The sequence below is a fragment of the Anser anser genome (genome assembly GCF_964211835.1).
Source record: "Anser anser genome assembly, chromosome: 1".
In the NCBI taxonomy this organism is placed as follows: Eukaryota; Metazoa; Chordata; class Aves; order Anseriformes; family Anatidae; genus Anser; species Anser anser.
Window position 1 is genome coordinate 38739642 of NC_139720.1, and position 26863 is coordinate 38766504.

Consider the following 26863-nt stretch of genomic DNA (forward strand, 5'->3'; position numbering starts at 1 on the left):
AAGGTCTTCTGTCCCAGCAAAGTTTTGTTTGGGCCTAAGCTGAATGCCGTGCAGGAACATATCTCCTCCCTACAGTTTGGGTTAGGGTTCCAGTTGGGTTTTAAAGGGAGAGGTAAAGTGGAAAGATGAAATATCAGTGGGGCTAGAAAGGGATTCCAGCTGAACATGAGAGCTGCCCAGAGCTTTCAGGTGGGCTTTTTTTGTGTGAGCCAAAGACAAGGGGTCTGTGTTGTACCTGGGCACTACCTAGAGAAAGGGTTAGGGTATGAAAAGTGAGAAAGTGCAGAGCTCCAGTGTAAGTTGGTTGGAGAAGGCCCTGCAAAGCAAAGGTTAGGGCTGCCAAAACATTTTTATTCTGGCCTCTTTTTCATGCGAATCATACATGGGAGTCTGTGTAACTGCAGAAGAGTTAGAAAGATTTTAGAAATTTATATTTTTCTTCCATTTTTAATGTTAGAGTCTTTTAAAATTTCAATGAATAATGTTTTTTTTCAATGCATGTGAGAGCAGGGTTTTTGAACAGGGATTTTGCAAACCTGTCCACTATTCCAGCCAAAGAAAAATAAGGCAGAAAAGCAGAAGGAACAACACTGGCTATGATTTGAAGTGGTGAAAATGTCAACAGGAAAGCTGGAGGAAAAAAAAAAAAAGGCAGTTTTCCAGATGTCTGAAAGGGTTTTAGTGGATGGCAGGGTAACCTGAGCCAGCCACTGGTTCCTTTAAAGTGGCAAAGCTGTGCAAGAGAAAGAAGTTCCTGTTCTGGCCCTTTATATACTGAAATATAACGTAACAAAACTACCAGCTGAATAGTGGTTATCAGGCATATCAGATCATGCTCTAATTGTGGCAAACAGTGGTAAGTGCACAACACCATGCACTATAGATGTCAAAGCCTTGTGAAAACCTGAGACTCCCTCAGATGACTGTGAACTTCTTGTCACAATCGTACTCTGCTCAGACTCAAATTTGGAGGCCTGAATTCAAAGTAAAAAAAAAAAAGGTAAATAAATTGACTAAATTAATTATTGAAAACAAATACCTTTTCTAATTATACACACTCCTTTGTTTTTTGGTGTTCTTTGAAAGACTGTTTCTCTGACATGGAATTTCTAATGTGAATTATTTTTAAACATTACAGAGGATTTTAGAGACTTTGTGAATGCATTTATTCTGGGATCCCTCAATGAAAACGACATTTGGTAAAACAGATAGTCATCATTATTCGTTTGTCCAGATGGTGACCTCTCCAGGAACTGCTATTTATAGACTTTGCAGGTCTCTGGAACCTAGCAAACAGGTTTTGAATGTATCTTATACTGCAGTATCTCAGTTGCCAAAAGCAAAACTCATTTGGTAACTGTAACTTGCAGAAATTGCTGTTAGAAAGTAAATTTGTTCCTGCCTTTTTCATTAAGCGTTGTTTTCTACCAGTTCAAAACCACAAATAACTGAAAAAAAACCCTCATTATTCCATTTTCTTTCTGAGGCATATTAGTAAGACTTAAGCTGTTTAGAATGTCAAATGACTTTTGATCAGTGACTTAATTTTTGTGTGTGTGTTTTATTGTGAAAATGCTCACAACAAGGTAAGCATTTCCTGGGCTATGGTTTGAGGTACATTTCATTTCAGGGCAGCACTGGATAAACCATGCTTGACTCATTTTTGTTCCTATCAGAATTCTTGCTCTTGTTACCACACTCCTCCTCAGTCGTTTTGGTACAACTGCTTTTCTGGGGTCCTGCACTTAACTGAAAAGGGGATGAATCTGTGTTAAAAACAAGTCTAATTTTTTTGCTTGGTTGATTTTAATTCAGGCTGGTTCCTCCATCCTGGTCTATGTCAGGGTATCAACTGAGGGCTGGCAGGTGGAGATGAATGATGGGGAGTGGGCTGCCTGTGCTGGTCCTGCTGCCAAAAGAAATGTACGTCAAGCTGTAGCCCTGGGCAGATTTTGGATTCCTTTCTGCCCCTGCGCCACAGTTCTCCATTCCTTCAATTGTGCTGAGGTGATTGTCTGTGTGACGTTGCTGCAGAATTACTGCAGGAAATAGAATAGGCCTGAAAAGAAATACAAAGCCCTATTCTTCTTACATGGTTGTGGCTCCCCAGAAAATGTTTTGATGCTTGTGAAAAGGGAACGGGTAGGGGCAGTGGTCTCACTACCTCTTCCTATCTCCCTTCCTGCTCCTAGTTTTAATATATTTGTTGTGGAGCAAGGCTCCTCTGTGCTAGGTGCAGTATAAACAGGGAAAAAATGATCCCTTTCCACAAGTGGTTCACAATTACATTGGTAATTTACCATTTAGGTAATGTAGTTAGGCTTCTTTTTTTCCACTTACTCATTTTTAAGGGTTATTTCTAGAAACCTTCTATACATGACGTTTATGGTTTGGAGCATCTATTTATGAGAACAGGACCTGTGAATTCAAACAAGATCATCTCTGATCCTCTCATCTGTTCAGTACAGGCTTTTGGTACATGCTGGAAAAGTTCATGAAACTACATGTAAAAGAATGAAACAAGTATGGCCAAAGCATGTAAAATTACATAAATATGTAAATATGTATTTTTGAACCACATGTGTTTAATCTCTGGACTGTTTTCTCTTTTCTGATTTCCAGCCTCAGCTAAAAGTTGCTGAAAAATTGAGGAAGGCTATATGGCATAAAGTCAAAGTTAAACTTTGAAAAGCTTTGAACATTGATAATATATCTTACTGTGATAATAAAATAGAATCCAGGGGAAAGAGCAAAGAGGCCAGAGTTTTATGAGCAGAAACAATTACTTAGGATCGACTCCACTCTGTTTTTTATGTTAGTGTTTTAAAAAAAGCTCACAAATACAATTTAAATATTAAAGATTTGTTGTCTTATTTTCCCTGAATTGCTAATGGAATAAAGCAATAGTACATCTATGCTATATCTTTAAATATATATTTTTTTCTCCCAGGCATCTAACCCAGGGCAGTTTGAGAATGAGAGTGATGTACTGTGGCAGCGAGGACATGTTCCAGAGACAGTAGTCTGTCATGGTCGAGTAGGAATTAACACAGATGCACCAGACGAAGCACTGGTTGTCTGCGGAAATGCAAAAGTTATGGGCAGAGTCATGCATCCATCTGACAGCCGAGCGAAAGAGAATATCCGGGAGGTGAGGGCTATGGAGTATTTAGGGCATTTACATTTGCAACACGGCATGTGTATGGATCATTGTTCTGACATGTGAAGCCGCGTCTTTATCTTGGGCGTGCTAAAATGCTAGCCTAAGGAAATGTGGCATACCAGTGTGCTCTGTACAGCCATGGCCTGTGGTCTTCGGAAGAGGCTGACCACAGAATCTGAGGGTATATGTAAATGGGAGTTGTTGGGCTGAAGGGTAACTGGCAATACAAATACAAACAGCACTCTGCTCATGGGGAGTGGGAAGATTGTTTGTATTATTTGATGCAAAGATTAGCCAAATGGCCATATCAGGCTTGTTTCTATCAGTGAAGCCCTAGATGCCACAACCATTCTTAATGTCTCAACACATGAATCTTGGTATTTGCCCAACTAGGTTGATACAAATGAGCAGTTGAGAAGAATAACACAAATGAGGCTGGTGGAGTATGACTACAAGCCTGAATTTGCATCTGTTATGGGAATAAAAAATACCCATGAAACAGGTATTCAGTCAGTTCTGTTCCCATTTTTTGTTTAGTTCTGCTGTTGTTCATTGTGCCCTAGTGCCTTTTAACACCCTGCTATTTCATCTTCATTTCTAGTATACTTCAATTGCTTACTTTGCTGTGTTTCTCTTGTGAGTTGAAGGTGCCAAAATTAAGTATTCTTGGTATATTTCCAAATTCTATTTCAATTATCAAAGGTAGAAGATGATTTTTCAAGGTTTAATGACAATGAAGTACATGATCAGAAACAATTTTGTTCTTATGGCAGAGAAATGGGAATGGAACTTTCAATGTTTCTGTTTGTTTTCTGTAGAATAGAAAAAAAAAAAGTGAAATTCTGGATTTTCCTACCACAGAGAAATTCTAGAATATATTTGGCCCTACCTGCACCTTTTACGATTGACAACTCAACTTAAACACACAACGATGGTCAATGGTACATCGCTACATTTCCTGACTTCTGTTTCTGTTATCTTGTGAACAGGAATAATAGCCCAGGAAGTGAAGGAGCTTTTACCTGAAGCTGTTAGAGAAGTTGGAGATGTTGCTTGTAATGATGGAGAAAAAATAGAAAACTTCCTCATGGTTGACAAGGTATGGCCTTGAGAGGGAAAGTGGAGGTGCGCATTTAGATGTTTCCTTTCATGTGTGGAGCTATACACACATGCCACTTGTGCTTTATACAAAGATGTAGACCTGCACATGTACTTACAAAAGTAATCTTTGGCAAATCATTGAGGAAAACTGAACCATCAGGTGTTAGTAAATGGCTGGATCTTTCAAAGCCAGAAAGTATTTACATTGAAATCTTAGAGTCATTAAGGTTGGAAATGACCTTCAAGATCATCTGGTCAAATGACCATACAACAGCAGACAAAAGGCAAAAAACTTCAAATTTGCTTAATAAAGTTGGATAGTGATTTTATAGCATTGGGCCAACAAGTGGGACTCCAAAACATTCTTTTGAGTGTAAGTGTTGAAGTTAATTCAATGCTCCAGAAATGAGTTAAGCAATGATAGCATTCCATTTGTTAAATAAAAATGTCCTTATTTGAAACCTTTGTGTAATCACACCAAATGCAACTGCTAATTGTGTGTGCTCTGTGGGAATTTTTTTTTGTCTATCTGAAATATTTATTATAACTTCAAAGTTACACTACTATAACATGCTTATGGTGCACAGAGTAATTGCCATGCTAATAGGTTGGAATCAGTGCCTTAGTCCATTGTCCTGTGCTCTCTTCCCCTACTTTTCCTGTAGAAAGAGGACTGCAAGGTGCTGTCAGTCAGAGTCCAGTCACACTTGACTGCTGACATCTCTTGCCCAGAACATTGCTCAGAGTGGCCCCTCTGTTTTGCGCTGGTTCACTGCAGGTCAGGGACCACTTCCCAGCCTTATACCGCTGACAGCTGATAATGGAAAGAGGGAGGTTTTCCAGATGGGTGACCTGTCTTGCTTGGATGATGTCATGAACAAGATTCTTTATTCGTTATAATCAAGCATTCTCTCACTATTCTGTAGAAAACACAAGTTTACACCAACAAGCTTGGAGAACATATTTATCAACATTTTCTGTTGTCTTCTTTTGATAGGTTACGAGAAAATTAATTTCATAGGTTAAATCTGCTAGGCAGTATTCCATATAAAGGTCTCATGAATTAAACACCTTCAATGAAACTGTGGAAAGAGCATTCTCTTGAACGTCTCAGCATTCATGTTACCCATGTGAATAATAAGTTTTCAGATGGCTTACAGGAAAAGAGTAGTTTAATGACAGTGACAGAAAACTTGCTCCATATCCTGCTTGTTGTAGCTTATAGCTCTCAGGGCTTCCCTGTGGGCATGATGGAAGTGGTAGTAGGGTCTTTTTGTTGTCAGTCAGTGTGTGAATACAGGTCAGGGGAGGCGTGGAGAACAGCCAAGAAAAGTCAGACCATTCCCTAGCCCCCTCTTTCTCCTCTCTTTAGGAGTCCAGACTGTTTTTAATCCTTCAGTTCCATCTGCTACTTAAAGAACACTCTACTTTTATGCTAAGTCTGACAAGGTTTACCTCCTGCAAGATGAACAAATGGGCTTTGTCTGCTTGAACAGGGGAGAGGGGCTTTCTGGAGACAGTTTTGAAAAAGAGACTTAGAAAATTTGCTCTATTTGGTCAGAGTTCTAGCTGATCTCTAGATTGTTATAGGAGAGCACTGGTGTTAAGATACTGACACTAGGTTTATTTTGCCTTTTAGCCCTTCATTTTACATTGTGTAAGAGCTGCAACATTGTTTGCATTTTTTGAGTCCTCAGAAAATTGCTTTGGGGTAGTCAGCTTTTTTCTGACCAAACTTTTGGTGGGACGATTGAGCTTTTGATTTAATGGGGAAAAAAAAGCTGCAAAATGTATCTGATAGAAATATCTCTTTTTTTTTTTTTTTTTTTTTTTTTTCTGAAGTGTCACACAACATACTGTTTGTAACAGTGCCTCATAGCTCTGCCCTTTGGGCCTGTCATGTTGCCTTTCTCCTCAGTAGCTTGGCACTACTGGGCAGTGCCTACCAGAATTTGATCCAGTGATGTGATGGAGATGGAGAAAGCCTCCTGCACCCTGCAGGGTGTCATTCTGCTATGAATGTCGCCCAAGCAGGAATGAATTGTAACAGTGGTGGCGTATTTACTAGGTAGCTTTTTCTTGACTACTTGGCTAGGTGGGATCACTTCACAAACAATTTTCCTCCTGTTTTAATAAGGTTAGGTAAACTACTGCAGTGCTATCTTGCGTTCTGCTCTTTCTCCTAGCACCTGTTACAGAGCATGTGAATGTCAATTCTGTGACATTGGTGAGGGAGACAGGAGCAGGAGAGAGATCTGTGTCTAACACATCAGGGTGTATATTGAATTCAGAGCTGTGGGACAACTGATATCTTAGGTGGAATATCTGCTCTAAATACCTGGAGCTCCCATCATCAGAGTATCTCAGTCCCTTAAGTAATAAAAGGATATGTGGATGACAGTGCTTTATATCTTTGCTTTCAGTCAGGCAGGCGATAAGGTCTTGAACTATTTTACCTTGCATTCCAACTTTAGTTCAAGATAAGCATGATATTGACTGGTGTGGTTGTGTCTCTGTCTGTTACCTGTGTGGAGCTGTTAATCTCTGTAAAACTAGTTGATTTCATTAAAAGTTCGAACCAGGCTCTGCTATATTCTCGGAAAATATATTATCTGTGTGAAAATTTGCTATTTTGGGACAAGAATCTTTCTTCTCAACCACACAGTGCTGAGTATTTTGTCATCAATGAGGCAGTACAACTCTAATCAGTCCTTTTTTTTCCCCCCCCCAAAGAAAGTATTCCTTCATTTTTCCAGGTGAGCCATTTTCTCATTTACCTGAAGTCACCTAGAAGAGATTCATACCTGATTTGAAGAGAATGGAAATGGTGGCTGCTACATACCATTGATATGAGGATGAGTGACTTTATAATTGATCTCCCAGTTCTAGGCACACATGGTTATTTTGAAGTCACTCCTTAGTAAGCGGGACGTTGGTCTTCTGGTGGTAGAGAAGTTTGCAACTTACCACCAGCACCTGTGCTGTGGTTCTGTTTATACAAAGTACTGTCCATTTTTGTGGAAGGTAGTCACCTTTAAAAGAAAGGCGTGTGTGGTATTTACAAGGCAAATGGCAAAACTGCTTTTACTGTAATTCTCCATGGCTTGAATAGGCTGGGGTACTCAGCAACATTAAATGCCAGTAATAGCTTCATCCAAGGTAGCATCCAACAGCAACAGTCTGGTTGTTTGTTAGTATGATGAGAAAGCTGTTCTTCCAAGCACAGCAATGAGAGCATGCTCTTACTATGTTCCTGTAGTGGGTCAGTAACTATTTTTGGCTCAGAAATGGGTAAAATCCTTATTACCTGGATGTATGTACTGAGGAATTCTCCAGCATCAGGTTGATACCTATATGATAATCAGAGGGTAGAACAGAAGGTTTTTCCTTGTGCTGAGCAAAACATTCGCATAGAGTAAATGGACTGTGTCTGAACTGTGTTCGTTGCAGAGCTGATCACCCAGTATTAGGACTTAAAGGAGTCCTATAAGGTGCTAAAGAGGCTGAAGCATCTGGCCATCACAGCTTGACTTTCTGGTTTGGATCTTTCCCTGTCTCACTGATTCCTGTATAGCTCAAGTTATGTGTGGGACATGGATAGCAATTCTGGCTTGTTTCAGCCAGGTTAGTCTCTCCCGTAGGTAAACAGTTGGACCTATATTTTGCTAGGGGGTTTTGAAATCAATGTAACAACTGCAACACTACAAATCAAATAGTAGATGCTTGCTGTGACATCTTCAATGTTCAAAATTCAGCACAGTATAAGTTCAAAATTCAGTTTAAATTCTTGGTCTACAAAGCCCTTTAGCTTTTTTTTTTCTTTTTTTTTTTCTTTTCTTTTTTTTTTTTTTTTCTGCAAATCCTCATTTTCAATTTACTGCAAATTGAACACAAGCACTTTTACAATCTAGCCAAGGGATTTTATAGCCAAAGTGACCTCCCAATTACAGTGAGTTAACTTGTGTTAGCATTTTAAATATTCAGCATGTCCTTCCATAGGTGAATTCTGTATGCATTACTGGTTGTTGCATCAGATTGATAAATGGACTGTATCTGCTTTTGTCTTTTTTTTCCTTCTCAGGATCAGATCTTTATGGAGAATGTAGGTGCGGTAAAACAGCTTTGCAAACTAACCAACAACCTTGAAGTCAGAATAGAAGAACTGGAACAGTGGAATAGAAAACTGGCCAGGCTGAAACGGTTAAGCAGTGTGAAGTCCACAATCAGCGGAGGGAGCACAGTCAGGTATGTCTGCCTGGAATGTTCTCCAATAGTTGTCACAGAAATTAATGAAGTGGTGTCTGTGGTAGAAATGAAAACTGATTTTGCTTGACAGTTGAGTTCAGTTCATTTCCAGCATTAAAATTGTGAAAAAATGCAAAATGCTTATTGTTTTTTAAATCACTGACAACATTAATATGTGAAATGGCTGTTAAATTGCAGTCATTTCTGTAGTTACTTCAGTTTTGCAAATCAAGTATAGATTGTGTCCAGTTACAGCCCTGCAGCCTTGAAATCAATGCTAAGAGAAATCTGCAGAGCTTCTTTGGCAGTAAAGAATCTTCATTAGTACTTCAGTGGAAGTGATGGGCATTTCCAATTTCTAAACCATTTCCCAAGCTTTCTTTGAAATGAAATGTAGCATGTAATAGCATTCACCTGAATGTGTTAACTGGAGGCCTTTGTTCTTGAAAACGAATCTGATGACTCTTTTGACTTTCTCTTTTTAAACGGTGCAGTTGCAAAAGCAAATTACATTAACACTCTATTGAAAAATCTCTTTTTCATTTGTTACTTACTGAAGCATTTGAATGTCAGGGAGATCTCCTCTCTTACAGCAGGTGTAGTCGAGCCACTAGTCTTTTGCCATCAAGAAAATCAGCCCAGCTAAAATCCAGCAAGGTGAGTGAAACTAAATATGCGAAATATGCCTATAAGAGAGTTTTTGGAAGTGCTGAAATATAGGTGAAAGTTTTCATGCTTCTAAAAATGTAATAAAATCCCTTAGGTAGAATTATTTAGTATCATGCTAGAAGCTTAAAAGCTCCCTGTACTGAAATAGAAAATATTTATGAGACACTTCTACTTTTTGTCTATACATTGTGTGTGTGGGGCAGATACATACTGTGTAATGGTGTGCAGGAGGAGACGATCAGGAGGGAATTGTTGAGCCAGTTACTTTGCTCACGTGGTGCAGTGCAGCCTTACATGGAAATGTAAGTTTGAAAGTTCAGTTTGGAAGTACACACAGCGGTAATTCTTCCTCAGCTTAGTTTCTTGGATGAGTCTTTCTCTGTGGTTTGCTGTTTGCATCTTCTGTTTTGTATTGTTTAATACTGTTTTTTAGGTGGTTTAGACCTAAATAGGATGTCCTTGCTATTGCTGGATGACTACCTCTTGCCCATATTATTGTATAAAAGGGAAGAGCCCTTTTAACAGGGACTGAATTAGTTAGGAATATCTGCTGACCCTTTTCAGGATAATCTTCCCGGGTTCTTTAAGGTGATTCAATGCACGTTTGCCTATCTTTCTTTTGCCAGTGCAAAGAGCAAGAGAAAATAACAGGTTAAATGTTCTTTGTTCTATAAGGACAATCAAATGCTCCATGATCTAAGATCATTCTGCTTGTCTGAAAAGTGCCTTTCTTCTGTATGAACACCAACGCTTGGTTTAATATAGTCTAAACATATACTGAAAGTTGCTCATCTTTTGGATGTGGCCATTCCTTACAGAGTTCTTCATTTGATTTTAAAATACTTGAAGAGTATGAAAAATGGCATAAGGAAAGAGAAGGAGCTGTTATTTTTATCCATCCTTTCTTCCTGTGTAATGTTTGTATCCCCAGACTGTCAACAGTGTGCAGCACTCTTACACTTTTAGGGAGCCTGCCATTACTTAAGTTTTTCTCTTTAGAAGTTGACCTCTGTATAAGAATGATGTGTATGGTTCCTCTGAAAGAAAAAAGATTAAGTCAGACTAGTGTAGTACTTCTTAATCTAGTAGTAGTACCTTAGGTATATGCCACTTAATTTGACCAAACATTTTTTTTTCTAGGTTTGTTTATCAAAGAGGAAAAAGTCTTGTTCCAGGAAGATTTTCCGGGTGACTATAATAGCTTTGGTTGCTGTTATGGCACTATGGTAACAACTAATTATCAAAAGTTGCCTTGTTTCTCCTTTCCCTTTTTAAATTATCAGAAAGATGAGTGAGATTATTTTTTTTCTCTCACACTTCCTATTCAAGGGACAAAATATATTAAAATGAATAGTGAATATGCCTGGTAATATTGCAAATTTGAAATAGTTTTAGAAAAGTGAGATGTGCACGTGGCACATGTACAACCAACCCATGTCTATGTCAAAATATATGGTGCACCTCAAGTGCACTCAGCGGCTGATACTACAGATGTAAAGCTGGACTCATGATTTTTTATACAATTGTTCTGTGCCTAAGTTCAGCTTCAGAAGTGCAGAGTGATTCTGTTCTGTGAAAAGAAACTGAACTTTTCCCCAGTGTGGTGGGCAGTACTATCACTCTAAAAGTTTAACTTGTGGCATTGGACTCATAGGAAGGAAACTACGCCTGGGACTTTGAGATTGCCATTTTCTGTTTCTAGTCCCAAAACCTGTGGCTCACAGTCTCTCCGTGAACTGAATACTTTGAACTGGCATTGTGATTCTATTTGCAATGAAAGAATTGACCATATTTTGCATTGAATTTAGCTGTATAAAAGTACCTCATCTAAAAAATATTAAATTCAGTCAGAATTTTTCCCACTAAAGGGGAAGTGATCAGATAGTTAACTTTTACATTACTGCATTTGGATAAAGTGTTGTCAGGGTGTTATTAGTACTATGTTACTTAAGAGATAGATGTAAATCTACAGAATAATTCTCTTTCTACAGTGCTTTGACAATATCGACCCTTTATGTGCTTAGTCTTCATGACAGACATTTTGAAAAACATCATATTTCCAGGCAAGTATTTGAATTAGTATTAGTATTAGACTGTGGACCAACCTGTTTTGGTCCACAGCTATGAAGTCTGTTTCTTAATGAGTTGTTTTTGCTTTTCTTCATCAGCACTTCCACAAGTTCTGTTGTAATCTTTCCCTCTACCACTAAAGCAGGTACTGTATCTCCGCTGGTCTGCATACATGTAGCAAGCTTTCAATTTCCATGCTACTATAAAATGCTAATAGATACACAGCACTAGTGAGAATTATGTCTTTTTTTTTCTTTAGCATTGCAGGAAAGCACGATTTCTCAGAGCACGCACCCCATCAGCAGGATTCCTGAAGTGAATTTCTGTGACATTTTGCCTTGTGACAAGGTCTATTGTTGTCCAATTCATCAACCAAAAGTCAAGTACCAAATCTATGAGAAAACTGATGCAGAAGAGAAACGTAAGTTGAAATGTGAATTTCTATTATTTGCTATTTGAATAAAGACTATATGAAGAGTGTGGAGAAAGAAGCAGGGATCTTTAAATGTCGTTAGCTTTGTAAGATAATGCCTAGTCCACAGCGTTTCAGAACTGCTGATATAACTACTCATCACTTCTGTCAGTATGTTTTTGAAAAATCTGGCCTGGTTACTTTCAAGAGTTCTGGGTCCTAAAATGTTTTGTTAGGTGTCACTGTTCTTGCTAGCTATTCGTGGTAAACGATATGATGTGAACCAGAAAGTCACTAATCCCTTTAATTAACCTTTGGGTACAATTGGCCAGGAATTGATTGGGCATAGCAGAGGGTGGATGAACATATTTAAAACAAAAACCAAAACACTTAATAGTGTCACACTGTGGTGATACTGTATCTTTTCTGTGGGCAGAGACAGAAATTCAACTACAGGAAGACATAAAGCTTAGTTATAACTTCTCATTCAGGCAGGGCTTTTGAGTAGAGAAACGTTATTTGAAGGCAGAGCTCTATGAAATAAATTACTTTTACTCTAATGAATTCCCTTTCAGATATTGTCTGCAATACGTTATGTGTGTAATATATGAGTAGGTGTATTGTTTACAAATTTTATAACATTTATAAGAAAGAGTTTATACACGAGGGTACGTACAAGTTTTTGTAATCAGTATTCCTCAATCCTAGACCTTGATACTGTTGATGTCTAGAAGCGTTAGTGTTACTAAACCCAGCATCCATACTCTTCCTTTCTTGTCCTTGAGAACAATTCTTGCATCAACCATAGTTGACAAGTTAAGGTGAAACTGGGGATGGACACAGTTCGGCCTCTGAAGTACGAATTTCTACAAGGGCAGGCGTTGCCAATTGCTGTGAAACTCTTGCCACATGAACTGGTTCAGTGGGGTTCACTCACTGGCCGTTTTTTATACTGCAAAGTGCTGTTGTCTGCAGACAGGCTGCATGTTAGTGGTCCTTGTGATTATTGTGATTAATGCTGCAGTAAGCCCTGTGGCAGATAGAGCTCAGTACAGTGCTTTCAAGAGGTCATATATCTAAGTGATTTGTATTGGTCTGAAACCTGAAAGAGTGTTGATTAATTAAAAAGACGTTAATCTCATTTACAAATGAGGGAATTGTAGACAGCAGAAAATGAAATATGAAAACATTCTATCCCCAGCTGGCTGCTTTTGATATTAGGTGGAAAGAGAAGATAAGAACAATACACAAAGCATTACATTCCCAAGGTCTTATGCTCCAAATAGCATTAAGTGTGGATCCAGGAGTGAAAAATCAACACAGTACACAAGCTACTGAAAGATTTCAGATCTGCACAAGTTTAATGAAGCTGAATGTGTCCCCAGACAGAAGGTAACAATGTCAATACAAAATCCAAACAGAAGGAAAGCCAACAAGCTGTTTAATGTAGCTGTAGCCAAGGTAAATGAAAAGGAAAATGTTTTTGAAAGAAAAAGCTGAACATTAAGTATGGGGAATAATCAAGATAAAAAGTGGGCATTTTAGGATCAGCTGATTAGTCTGATTCATGGAAAGCTAAAACTGTTTGAATTACATGCTAATTTATGAGTGCATTTTCAACAGACCTCTTATTGTTCTGCCATACTGGTGCAGGTGCAGACCGCTACTGAGTGCACCTGTTGTAGATCCTAATTCTTTGCATCTCAAATTTGTTGAGGAGAAGACTGTTATTGTAGAATCATTAAGGTTGGAAAAAACCTTCAAGATAATCTGGTCTAACCATCACTCTACTAGGAGTGTTCAAGAAGAAACAAAAGCATTCATAAGCAAGACAAATTTTATTAAGCAAAAATTCAGCACATTTTTATGTAGTCTACCTTAATATAGCTGCTTTTCTTCATGCTCTATTTGTCGTAAGAGCTGGAATTTCTGAAGGATTTAGAGTTTCTAACTCTTATTGACTTCAGTGGAAATGAAGAGTGTGAATACCCTTCAGCATCTGGGCCTTTTCTTCTCTCTGCTTCCATCTCATTAATGCTCATTGCTCGCCCATTTCTGCTAAGTGTCCCTGGTAACCAGAGGCTGTTCCTACTTTCTCTTGGAGTGTTGCTCCTTCTTGGTGTCTCTTTTCTCACAATAAAAGCCTGGTGAGGACTCCTGGTGGATTTCAGCCAACTTCTTGTATTTACATTTATCACCTTCAGAAGGTAGTTGCGGATTCCTAGCAAGATGCTATTACAAGAAATCATCAGCAGTTTTTTTTTTCCATATTGCTTATAGAATATTCCAACTCACCTGAGTTAAAACCAGATAGCACTTGAGAAAAAAAAAAAGGATATCAGATTTATTGGATAAGTTAATCTGAATCTTATCTGAAGAGTTTTGTTGTTATCTTTTCATTCTAGTTGTGCCTGTACTTTTGTATTTGTTACTGAATAAATAAAAGTGGGTCTTTGAGATCCACAAGGGCCTTTGAGAGAGGCCTTGGAGTTACTGTAGGTGACAGAGGTGAAGACTACTACATTGCTTTTTTGTTAGTTCCTGATGTTCTGGATTGGCAACTAGAACTCTAAAAAATTGCTTCCAGGGACCAGTTTTCTAGGTGTTATTTGGATTGCATCAGCTTATGGGACAGTGAAATAGTAATACTGTGAACAGTACAGAAACAAGGAAAAATAAATTTCTATGCTGGTTACTGATTCAGTTTAAACAGATGAAATATTAATGAAGTAAATCTGTCTTTGTCCTAATTTTTATACAAATTTCTGATACCCACTTAACACTGTTCTTCCATCATCTGCTAGACCAAGAATCATAGTATTAAATGTTTAGTAAATCAGAGTATGTAATAAGTATACCTGCCAACACTTGCATAGCTGAGGTATTTTATCTACAGGGAGAACATCATTCTTTTAGTGAAAAATCTTCTGCCTTTACCAGTGGATATAGGTTTTCCTACAGAATGGTTCTCTGTTAATGAAAATGCAAAATGTCAGGGAACAGTCAGTGCACTGCTATCACATCCAAACTATTAAAAGAAAAAAAAAAAGGAAGAGAGGGAAAGGAAGATGTGACAACTACTGTGTAAATTAAAAGGGAGAACAAGGGAGTGAATAAACCTTTCTGAGATCTGTCTCAAGATCTGCTGTGGGTGTATAACTGATTGCCATGCATTCAGAAGCCATTTTTCTAGGTGTGTGACTGCAGATCACAGTGTAAAGGAATGGGACAATAACTGGCTGCTAAATGCAACAGTTACTATCTAAGTTGGTAGAACTGGCAGGTCTGTATGATGAGTAAGTAAAATGGATGCAAGGAGTAACTAGCAGCAGTATCACTAATTCGTAACAAAACTCAAAATTGATGGAGATCTCAATTTATTTATTAATTTTTTGAATTTTGTATTACTTCACTTCTGGGTCCTCAGATTCCAGTTGTTAATTAATGTCATTCCACGCTCTAAGTTACCTACTAGCATGAGAAAAGTCTGAGTTTTCTTATTTCCCAATACCGAAATAAAAGTAAAGCCAAAATCTGGAATAAATAAATAAATAAACAGTAATGTCAGTCTAGCTGTCTTATTTCAGTATCAGTGGAATGATGCATTTTGATCCTTACTTTTGTAAAGTAAATTTCATTATATTGAAATAGTGACTTCTGTTCTAAACAGTCATTCTGAAATCAGAATGTTTTCTTTGGAAAACACGGGAATGGAGTACTTCAGTATTCTGTAAATACACAATCCCATTTTTTCCCCAAATAAAATGGTATTTGATGAAGCAAGTTAGTTTAGGCAAAATAAACATTTCTTGGTGCCAGTTTACTGGTAACATTCCTCTAGGCAGATTCTTGGCTGGCAATTAACGTAAAAGCACAAGACCAGCCTTAAACCATCTCCTGTGGGCTTGAAGGGCATTTTGCTTTCCCCAGGTTGTACTACATGATGATTATTCAAAAGATACTTTAACGTTCATTTTTCTAGACAAGTGCTGAGAAAATTAACAGAGTAAAAAATCCATCAACTTATATTTGACAGCCTAGTTCAGTGTTAGAAATTGCAGAGGTGACATAGTGAATGTGGTGATTATGTTGTTTGAGTTCTGCATTAGTTTCTTTAGTTTGGTGACTCATCCCTCTGTGCCTGAAGCACAATGTCTTGGGTCAGTTCTCAGTGTCTTACATCTCAAATTCAAAAAGCTAAGCTGTTCCTCTGGCCTATGTTTGAATGGCAGATGCCTACTTACTCATTTTCTCACTAATAAGAAAGAGTGGCTTTATGATCAGAGTTGTGCTGAAGCGCCTGGCTAGATGTTGACTTTCGCCCTGCCTTTATAACAATATGTGATATTCTGTGTGTGGGAGGAAATCTTTTCTAGTAGGCTATTTTCTGAATTGTTTTAGATATCCTGTAGAATTTCAGAATCTTGTTTCTTGTTATCTACAGATGTCATTTGTCTGTAGTTGTCTTTTGAGTAGAGGTCGTTTGCATTTTGAAGGTTTCTCTTGTTGATTTTGCATACCTTTATCTAAGAGATAATTAACAACGTATCTTATGGAATTGTATTCATATTTTGCTGTTACAACTGTGCAACGCTAACTCGGGTACTTTTGTATATACCTTCTTTCGCAGGAAACAAAAGTAACATGTTACCTGAAAGAAAGTCAGACAGAATACCTGATGGAAGACTTGATCCTGGAAATGACTGTAAGTCCATATTATTTTTTTAACTGTTGAAATGTATAACCGTATAACTTTGAAAGGCTGCCTTTAGACTTGGAATTCTGTTACTGGAATTTAGAGAAGTTTAAATTATAACTGGTCATTACAGGAAACTAGAGTTTAGGACTCTACTAAATACCTGAGGTTCACTGTAATTTTCTTGTCATTCCAATTTATTCTTATATTTTCATTAGATTTTTGTAGACATTCTGGCTGCCCTCTCTCTTGAGTTTTTAAACATGGCTTCAAATGCAATAAAACAACAAGTGTCATTTTTCTTCATGAGCTAAAACCATGTAACGTGTTCAATACTGCTCTTATACAGTAAAATGCTTAAGCATACGAGCATGGCATTTGTGTGCAGGAGATGCATGGTAAGAGCGTAAAGGAAACGTTCGGGGTTTGGCCTAGTTGACCTAGCGGATACTAGGTCAACATCAGCTGCTGAAGGGGGCCATCTCTGCCTTAGGATCCCGATACTACCTGTGTTAGTGGAGGTGAAAGGAGGTTCTTTGAGATATGGCTTGACTTCAGGCTCCCCTTTTGTTGACCGTGCATTGCCATTATGAACTGAAAAAACTTTTTTTTTTTTTTTTCTTGTGAAGATGTGTCGCTGCTGATTACATATCTTCTCAGGCCATGTTCTGGCATTCATTCTGTATGAGGAGAACTATACCTAATCTTTAATATTTTTGTGGATGCCCTTGAGAGAGGGAGTTAGGAGAATATAATAATTTACTAACTTTTTAGAAAAAGGCGGACTGAGAGAGGGAGTTAGGGGAATCTTATCAAGTAGAGATAGAGTGCTGACGGCATGAAACTAGGATCCTACTTAGTGTCTTTACTAACTATGGTGCTTGTGCAAATTAATTAAAGCAAGAAGCCTTGGGCCCCTTTACCAAGGTCAGTCTCTTAATAAGAGTGTGAGCCTATCTTAAGAAACTGGTAGAAACTGGTCCTGTGGATGGACAAGATCCAAGAAGCAACTGAGTCTGCGCAGAGACGAGGTCAACTAGCGGTGATGAGGAAGAGTCGTCAATCTTCATCCCCACGACCCCCGATGACCACCACCAGAATACACTGCGCAAGCGCAGATGGGAGGAGTTTATGGAAATGACTCCTTGGAACTAATTTTAATACGAAGCGGGGACAGGTTATGAATATGTATAGGCATATTGTGAAACTTCATGCATATGTAACTCTTTACTGCATATAACCAAGGCAAGTTGCCGCGTCAGGCGCGCACGACTTTGGCGGGACTACCCCCCGTGCTGCCCAGCGCTGAATAAACATACCTACTTTACAATCTTACTGATTGCGGAGTCCATTTTCCGCAAGTCACCCTGATCTTTTTTGTTTGTTTAAAAAGGTTTGATTAAAGATTAGGCAATACTTACATGGTAAAACATCTATAAACTGACATGCACTTAAAGCAGGTTGTTACCTAGGGCCATGTGAGGAACAGAACACAGGTTCTGCTTGTTGCCTGGTTATGCCCGCAGTGGGATGATCTTGGAACAATCATTCCTCTTCTGATTATTTTACAGTGGATGTACACCTCAGAGTGGGGCCTCTGCAGCATTACTATGATACATGTTTTAATTAGATGCTGCGTCACAGGGAAATGTTCTTCTGTGCTAGTTCTTTGAGACGAACATGCTCAATTTCCATCTGTCAATTGTACGTTTGTACGTGTGGAGATATGCATGGTGAAAGTTGAGTATATATTATCACACAGGTGTTTTATAATCAGAGCTCAGGTTAGCCAATAATCAAGTTCCTCTGCAGAAAAGGGAACTGTTTTTGCAGAACAGAGGAACAAAACCGCAAAAACAGCGTTCCCAGTCCAATGCGGACAGCAGGCTTAGGCCTGCTGAACCATGTCCTCCACGTGCTTTCTTCACCACATTGCCAGATTTGAAGTATCAGCACTTGGATACTTGAGGGAAAAGCTGGAGTCTGGATAAAGCCTAGGCCAACTCAGGGGATTAAACCAGTTCACCTCACTCTGGTTTTGGACCTTCAAAATTCAGACTGAAGAGGGCCAGCAAAGGGTTCTGAGATGTTGCCTAATTATGCGCCTACGCTGATCAGATGCCGTAGGTGTATCCAGAGGAAATAAGCTCTGCAGGATGTGCTGCCCTGCAGTGACTCCTAGGCCAGCTGTGAAAGCAGAAGCTGTGCAGCTCTGCTAGCACACTGGTTCTTGCCACCTAGCTCTCCACAGAGCTCATCTGCCTCAGGGAAGAGCCATGTCGTTGTGGCTGTGCTCTTCTGCTCACCATAACTAGGCACCTTAGAGAATACCTGCATGGCACAGAGATGCTGGCCCGAAGTATCACAGGAAGAAAAGTTCTTCCAGGTTCAGGATGTAAGCTTTAGGAAGCTATCAATACAGTAGTAGCTTGTTAGCACTGTTTGTAGTCCTTCCTATTGCCACAGTTTACTTAGGATCAAAGTGCATACATATTTTGGTTAGATGAGCCTATTTTGATTCATATTTCATGTTATTCTTATACGTAGACTATTACAGAACTCTGAGAAGTTCTTAGAAGTCAATGGCAGACTTTTATGAAAAAACTGTAATATTCATTAGACTTCGGTGTTTTTTCTGCACACAAAAGAAGAAACAAGTTTCATTCCATTCCAGATTATTTCTCTCAGCAAAGATACTGATTTTGAGATTAACAGTTGCTTGCATGAGTGTGGCTTCTAGTACATTAAAATGAACATTGCCATGTTTGTATGCTACTTGGACTGCCATCAAAACAGCCTTCGATGTCTGCTCAAAAGAAAATATTACAGTATTAGGTGCCCACATATTTGTCTTTGTGAATCCAACAAACATTTTATCTCCCCTGTAATTGCAGAATGAAGGCAATCAAACAAAGGCTTTTTACTGAGAGCTGATTTAAACCTGTAGCAACTCCTGTAGTGGCAGGCAAGGGAGTAGCTGCCACTGCAATTTTATTATACTCTTATTTAAGATTTCTGAAATAAACAAGAAGAAAACATTATTCTTTATATTTTTAGGGATTGATACAACAGTCAGTTCCATACAGATTTTGGAAACACAGCAACGCATTGACAGTCACTATTGTAAAAACCCACAGTGCAGGTAGGTAAATTGTTTTATTATGCTTTATTATACTGGAATAGAATACCATTAATGTGGCATGGCTAACTGGCTGTCTCTTCCCACAGTTGTTTCCTCTCATGTGCATGCATTTTTCCTATCTTTAAATATTTTTTCTTTTTAAATTTAAATGCAATTTCCATGTTTTCACAAATAAACTACCTATCTTTAAATCCTATGTGCATTAATATCACCTTTTTCAGGTCTGGAAATTACAGTTATCTTATTCCTGTCAGCAAGTACACACCCATGGATGTAGAAATCTCACTGGAAATCAAGTAAGTACAATTAAATATAATATACATTTTCCATGATAGTGGCTCATTTTTTTTGATAGTAGTTATTTGCTGATTTCATTTGGGGTTCATCTCTGATAAAAGAAAGTGATAACCGGAATAGCTGCCAAGGACTCTGCTTGATGACACTTCATGAATCCTGTCTCTTCAATACAGTGATCTGTGAAGTTATGTATGGTCTTTAGGTCCAGTCTTTTGATTTTGGGTATTACCCTTGTAAACATCCTCCTTGTTTGTATAAGAGGAAATATAAAGTACTCCTGAAGTGCCTGCTTGTTTTCTACAACTGAAAATTTGCCTTTTGAGTGTATGCCATTATAAACTAATCACGCAACCCACCCATGCAGGGATTAATACATCATACTCAGAGTTTCACTGAAGCAGTTGCTGAATTTATGCTGAATATTGGTTTGTGGTTTGGGGGGAGGGACATTTTCAATCTATATTATACTCTTCTCAGAAAAGCCATCTGGGAAGATAGGAAATGCTTGATGCTCTCTAGGGATAGTTTGGAGAAGGTATGGCCACAGGGTCTTTGCTATTGAAGAATTCTGAATGAAATTCGATTTATCACTGTATTCCCAGACAATGGGATTTTTCTACTTCCTTTTAATGACATATTTGCATGTGTACAGTGACAAATGGGAGCTATTTATATAGATACCTGTCTGAAGGCTTATTGTGGGTTCATCTTTCATAAGATTGCCTGCTGTTGTGTTTAGATGCCCAAGTACCCTCTGGCATAGGCACGATATGCCTACGTATGATGTAAGCCGTGCAATTCAAGCATGTCATGACCATTAATTTGTACAAAAAAGCCAAATATGATAGTTTCTGGTATGACCATGCTTAAAGTTTGAGGAAGTTTACTGTACTTTTCTAGATTTATCTTAACAGCTGCAAAGACCACCCAGGTTTCCAAATACAAAAGCTTCCTCCTTCTGGGGGAGGGAGTGGGACAAGTTTAGAGGCTGGTGTCTCAGGTTTCTTCATGTTAACCAATGAAGTAAGTTCCTCTGCTTTCTTTCTCCACAGTTCAAGTCTTTGGAATTTTTCTTTGTGTCTATATTGTATTATATGTATGGTTCTTCTATTTAAGAGCAATGGGGTAGATCCTTGTTTTTCTTTTTTCTTGAAGCACCACAGAACCATTAATTGTATTTCTCTGCAAAGTTACATTTGGAAATTATTGCTCCTATTATTCTGCAAGACAAAGCAATGGGAAAGATTTCTTAGAAACCACACAGGTAATATATTTTCAGCAATACTCTGGCTTGGGGGGATCATTCTTATATACTGCCCACCACATGGCTGTTTTTTCATCTCTGACATGAAAGGTACTGTGCTGTTTGAAAACGCCATGTACGAAAAAGTGTTCAGTTTTCTGACAGGTTTGGCTGTCGAAGCCATACAGTGCTGAAATAATTTGGGATTAGCTTTCACCTTTCTCCTTGCCCTCCAGAATGTCCCTTCTATTAGACTTGTTTGTTTTTCATAAAAGCTTCAGGATCTCCTAGCTAAAAATGTCATGATCCCTTGATTCAAGCAACATTGTGTGGATGCGTTCTGGAGTAGAGGGAGATGTGGAAGGTGGAAAAGACTTGCCATAATATCTAGTTGTACTGGATAGTCCTACACACCACTGATTGTAAGGAATGAATGAGACGATAAAGAGACACTATGAAGATCTTAAAGTCCAAAGTCTGGAAAGGAGGGTAGGTGATGTCAACTAGTCAAATTTGTTTTAACAATAATTCATTTAGGGTCACTTGGAGAAAGGAAGCTGTCCACCATGAGAACCTGACTCATAAAATTAATGGCTGCAAAATTCTGATCTTGGTTAAAGCAGTAGAAATCGAAATGGTGCCTTGAGTCTGCCAGTCTTGGCTAGTTTTGGCATGGCCATAATGAGATAACTAGGATGCACTCTTTCTGAAGGAGTCAATTTTCTGCTGAAATTTATAAAAATCTGTCTAGTGACTCTCTACAATGACAGTTTTGAGCCTATGCCAGCCTAACTCACCACTATAACACATTATAACTCCAGAGATAGTTAAGAAATAGGAGTATTTTTCACCCAGGGCCTTAGGATTTCTCCAATCTGTCATCTACTGTACTTTTCCATTATTGTCTTTTGGGTAGTAAATTCCAATTTTTAGGCCTTGAATTCCCTGAAAACAATAGTAGTGTTCCCCTTTATTTCTGTGCAAACAGGATTTTACCAATAAATCTCTCTAGGGAAAGTTCTTCAGTGTAAAAGCAAGAGATATTTTCATTTCATTCTCTTGATTGTCTAGATGGGAATAATAGCTGTAAAAACATGTTGGCTTTTCCCAGGCAAGCTGAGCTTGCAAACTTTTCCCAGTAAATTGTTGAAGACTTTAAATTCCCTTCCAATTCTCTGGAAATATAAGACATTTTCATGTGACCAGGTCCTCGGATTTATCTACATTGCTTGGAAATGTTTATTCTGGCTAAAACAGTGGGAAAGGCAGAAGCAAGGACAGTAGCATTTCTCCTACACATTGTAGGAGAAACCTCTGTGAAGATGAAGTCATTTCACTGTCTTCTTTAGATTTCTGATCTATGGTACCACACATGATAAGTTCTTAATTCTTTTAAATTACTTTTTTGCTGCTTTGACAAATTAGAGCGGTTGGGGTACCTTTGTCCTTAAGCTGACTTTCTGATAAACTCTTCAAATGTCTTTGCAAAAAGTTACAGGCTTCTCTGCAGCTGCTGCAAAGCTGTCAGACTGAAGTAAATAAGTTGTCCAAGTTTTGACCTGTCTGCCGTAATTCTAACAGTCCTTAATATTAAGTCAGACCTAGAGAGTTTTCCCATGCAGAAATATTCTTCAAGCTTACCGCCAAAAGTTGTCAAAGAGATTTCCTGTGTCAACCTGAAATCTACATCAAAAGACTAAAGCTCACTAGCCTCCAGCAGCAGTCAGCATTCAAGTTTGACATGACTCGGAACAGAAATGCTGCCTGGTTGGATAATTCTTTTCAAGAAGATTTTCCTAAGGACTGGAAGGCTTATTCCTTACCAAAGGGCAGGACGGCAATCATTTAGACTCTGAGCAATTCTCATATAAGTCTTATCATGTGAACATACCATCTCCAACAGAGAGAATGTGTCAGAAGGTGGAGGGAGGAAGGAAAGATGAAGGAGGCACTAGAAACTGATGAAATAAAAGTTATTATGGGCAGACCAAAATGGATCATTAGGTCAACAAGAGGTGAGGACTGAATTTCATTCAATGTAGCATAAAAATTTCGGATACAAAACATATTATTTCATTTGTACATGACAGGTCACTGCAGTCAAAAGTACAGTGAAATCTTTCCTGCAGCTGTTTTTGAAACACTGAGCAAAAATGCTGCTGGTATCTTCAGAATATACAGAGGAACTTTCACTGCCTACTGAGGACTGCTAATGTCACTGTTTCAAAAACAGCAGCATCGCAATTTGCTGCTGTTACACCTCAAAGCCTTTGGGCCACCTGGCACATCAGGGACAATCTCTACTTGCAGTGGAGTTTGCTTAGAAAACTAGAGTTAGAGAGTTATTCAGAGCCAGCTGCGAGCTGCTGGGAGCCAGATGTCTGTCAGTTCCTCCACAGAGCTGATCAGAGCAAACCCCCAGTTGCAAGGTTTAAAGTCAGCGCTTTGTCTTTATATGCTCCGACTGTAGCTTTCAAGTCTTGTTATCGCAATTACTTTGCACTGCATTTATCAATGAAATGTTTCCACAGCCTATCCCTCTCTCCGGCTGAATGTGAAATAAGGTTATCTAATCTCTCTCTCTCATTTATCATCTAGGGACGTCAGCATATTTGGACTCTGCCTGTAGCTAGGTTGTATGACAGCGCATACTACTTCCGTGTAGCCGCACCGGTAAGCCCTTTTCGGATGGGAACACAGCAAAAGACAAGTATCATTGGAGCTGACAGAAGATCTTATATGAATCTCCTTTTTTTTTTTTTTTTTCTTCTGCAGGGTTTTGCAAGCTGCTCAACAGATCCTTATTTTGCTGGAATGTTTTTTACTGATTACTACTTCTATTTTTATCGGCAGTGTAACTAAAATGTTGCCAATTGTTCCGTTCTTGGGAAAAAAAAAGCAACAATGAAGCTCTTGATATGAAAAAGAGACTTGTGTATGGCCCTGTATTTTGTAAAGCTTTTATCAAGAAGTATGGCACTTTCTTGTTTGTTTTGCTTTCAAATTAAAAAAAAAAGGAGAAAAATAAAACGTTGTTCAACCACAACCATAGCTCTGCATTTCCAGGAACTGTTTCTAAAAGGACATGAGACAATCGAGTACATGATGTGTAAACAAGTAATCTCATTGATCTTAGTGAAGTGGCATGATATTGTACATACAACAGACAGGAAAAAAAAGAAAAAAAAGAAGGGGGTAGGAGCTCTGCTGAGCTGGGATATACTCTAGTCTTCATAAGACGGTAAGATAATAAAATATTATTTGCAGTCAGGAGACCTGCAGACCTTTACTTTCTCTTAGTATCTGCTGCCCTTTGTATATAAATCCACTTTTTTTTCCAAACAAAACTAAGACCAAACAAAACTTCCAGAGGGAAGTGAAGCACTGTGCAAGTGCCCTCTAAAATATGTGCTGTAAATTGGGGAACTGCAGTTCAGTTCCAGTGTTTGTATTTCCATTTCAGAAAGTAGTACCATCATTACTATTACACTTGTGCAACTTAATGATGCTGCTGCTGTTTGCATGAGATGTGTTTCAGCTATTTTTATTTTTTTTAAACTGTACAGAAGGAATGAAGTATTTACTCCTAATTTCAGGTTCTTTCTTTTCTTGGTGGTTGCGATTTGTGCTAGTGTGATGAAAGAAGAGAAATATTTGAGAAGAAGAATGTCTTGCCTGCACAGCTTTCTAAGATGAGTGTGGATACACACTTGCATGGCAGAAATCTTTCTGTTTATATTTAGGAAATATATTTTTAAGGCAAAGCTATTTGAATGAAATTTCAAATTAGTTACTCAGACAAAAGCAGCACAGATGTAATAACCAAGTGCAGTATAAATGGCATCGTGAGGCATTTCTAGAACAATCATTCATTTTGTGTAGAGAAGAGAAAGTAAATAAAATGGAGAGACTGTAGGCTTTCAAAGATTTATAATGTAAAAGTTAACATGTGAACAACCTTACTCTGAATGAAATTCTTTATTTAGCAGTGGAAGGAAAGCATTAGGAAGGAAAATTAATCTCTAAATATGAACTGACCGCAGTCTTTGTATACACCCATGTGTCTTAATTGTGTATTTCTTGCCTGACAACGAAATGGTAGAGTATAATTTGTTTCTGTGGCTTCATTTGGCATTTCTTTTGTCACCGTTTCTGGATTTCCTTTAACTGATTTCCTTTAACCTTCTTACTGATTTTTTTAGACTTATGTATTTCTGTTGAGGTTAACTGCAATGTCCTTGGCTTTGGGTTGTGGCTTTTTTTTTTTTTCCTTATATGACTCACTGCATTGACCTTAAACCTTATAGGGTTTCCTTCTTTTTTTTTTTTTTTTTTTTTTTTTTTTTTAGCCTGGGAAGTATTTGTAATGTAGATGACATGTTCTGCAAGATCCCAGAGACTAACTGTACTTTTAACTCCACATCCAAAAGTATCACAAATTCGTGCCTCTAGTTTTTTATAGTCCGTACTTGAGAGTAATTCCTAAGAAGTGTTGCTGGGTCCCAGATGATCATGCATGTGCATTTTGAACCAAAAATAGTACATTTCTAGACTCACTTGTTCTTCATCACACTGTTTTGGGTTGAAATACTCTTCTCAGTGGCACAGAGCACTGAAGTAGGAGAATATAAGCTCCCATGTAAGTTTCCTGTCATCAAAACACTTCCTGCGATTACAGTCTGGGGTGAGATGCATGTGGGGCAGCAAATATTTTCTTTGTGAGAAAACAAGCAGTGATTTTATTACAAATTACTTTGCCAGTTCAAAAATTTTCAACTCCTTCTTTATTCCTGTCACATGTTTTTGGTAAGGTACTCTTGAAGATTTTATTCAGATTTCAGATGACAAGTTGTTGCACAAAGGCTATGTTCCAACACATCCGAGGTAACAAAAATCCACCTTGGCAAGAGCTAGGGAGGAACTGGCAGAAATGAAATACTTGGCATTGAAAAACTGTGATTAATAGTATTCAGGCTCCTGAGAAAATCTGTGAGTGACAATGAGCTGACAGACTTTTTAAATGGCGTGACATATTAACAGTAGTGTTTTGATCATTTTGAATGGGGATCAGATGGCTTCTGTCCCTTTGTGACATTAATTATATCATAGTGGGGTTACCTCTGAATAAGTTTATGGATTGGAGGGGGGCAGGAGGAAATAATAGTGTAACAGAACCTTGAGCACCCCTGAATATGTCCTATTTTTTCCATTGAGAAGTTTAGTCTAGTTAGAAAAGCTTTGTTATTTGCTGGGGATTTCTGTATGACCGGCAGCTGCCGATGGTCTCTGTGCATGTACAGTTTAGTACGTACTCCGGGCCCAAAGCGCCAGAGGAGACACCCAATGTGTGATTTGGCCTATGCTCACATCATGGCTCCTTGGTGTGAGAGTCGCCCAGGCCGTTGGTCACCTGGGAAATCCCAGAAACTGTTTTAATTCTCCTTCCCCTTTCGATAACGTTTTCAGAATACTTTGAGCTGCCCAGGCAAGCTCTGGCTGGCTGCACAATGTGCGTACGGCAGATTTGGCAAGCCCAAGGAGTGCCAGCCCCCCCCCCCCCCAAAACACGGATGTGCATGTCCAGATTAAGTCCACTTCCGTAGGTAAATGGAAGGCCTAGGAATGACTCTCACTCCTGTATCTGCTGAGTCCTCACTTCCCTGAGCCTGGGGAATCTCAGTTGTTTTTCTGCCATTTCTGTTTTCTCAGTGATAAAGTTGCAACAAATGTTAATAGTGGTAATTACAATGCAATTTGAAGCAGATTTTGTGAATAACAAGTTATTAAAGTTTTATGTATGTTCTCCCTGGAACAAGAAACCCCCC

The 26863-nt window shown here is 38.5% G+C and overlaps 1 protein-coding gene across 3 annotated transcripts in view; it reads left to right on the forward strand.

Moving 5' to 3' along the window:
* MYRFL (myelin regulatory factor like) overlaps window positions 1-24084 on the forward strand; it is a 45764-nt gene extending 21680 nt beyond the window's left edge. For 2 of the 3 annotated variants that reach the window (XM_083824757.1, XM_083824755.1), the window contains exons 11-25: window positions 2951-3151; window positions 3557-3665; window positions 4153-4262; window positions 8346-8509; window positions 9103-9166; window positions 10319-10404; window positions 11170-11241; window positions 11347-11393; window positions 11508-11669; window positions 16291-16365; window positions 19414-19498; window positions 19720-19794; window positions 20951-21059; window positions 23637-23711; window positions 23814-24084. In XM_083824757.1, coding sequence (XP_083680883.1) covers window positions 2951-3151; window positions 3557-3665; window positions 4153-4262; window positions 8346-8509; window positions 9103-9166; window positions 10319-10404; window positions 11170-11241; window positions 11347-11393; window positions 11508-11669; window positions 16291-16365; window positions 19414-19498; window positions 19720-19794; window positions 20951-21059; window positions 23637-23711; window positions 23814-23900 — 1521 coding nt within the window. In that variant the 3' untranslated portion in view covers window positions 23901-24084. The remainder of the gene's footprint in view (window positions 1-2950; window positions 3152-3556; window positions 3666-4152; window positions 4263-8345; window positions 8510-9102; window positions 9167-10318; window positions 10405-11169; window positions 11242-11346; window positions 11394-11507; window positions 11670-16290; window positions 16366-19413; window positions 19499-19719; window positions 19795-20950; window positions 21060-23636; window positions 23712-23813) is intronic. The other variant, XM_083824756.1, reaches the window with a different exon arrangement.
* Window positions 24085-26863: the final 2779 nt, after the last annotated feature.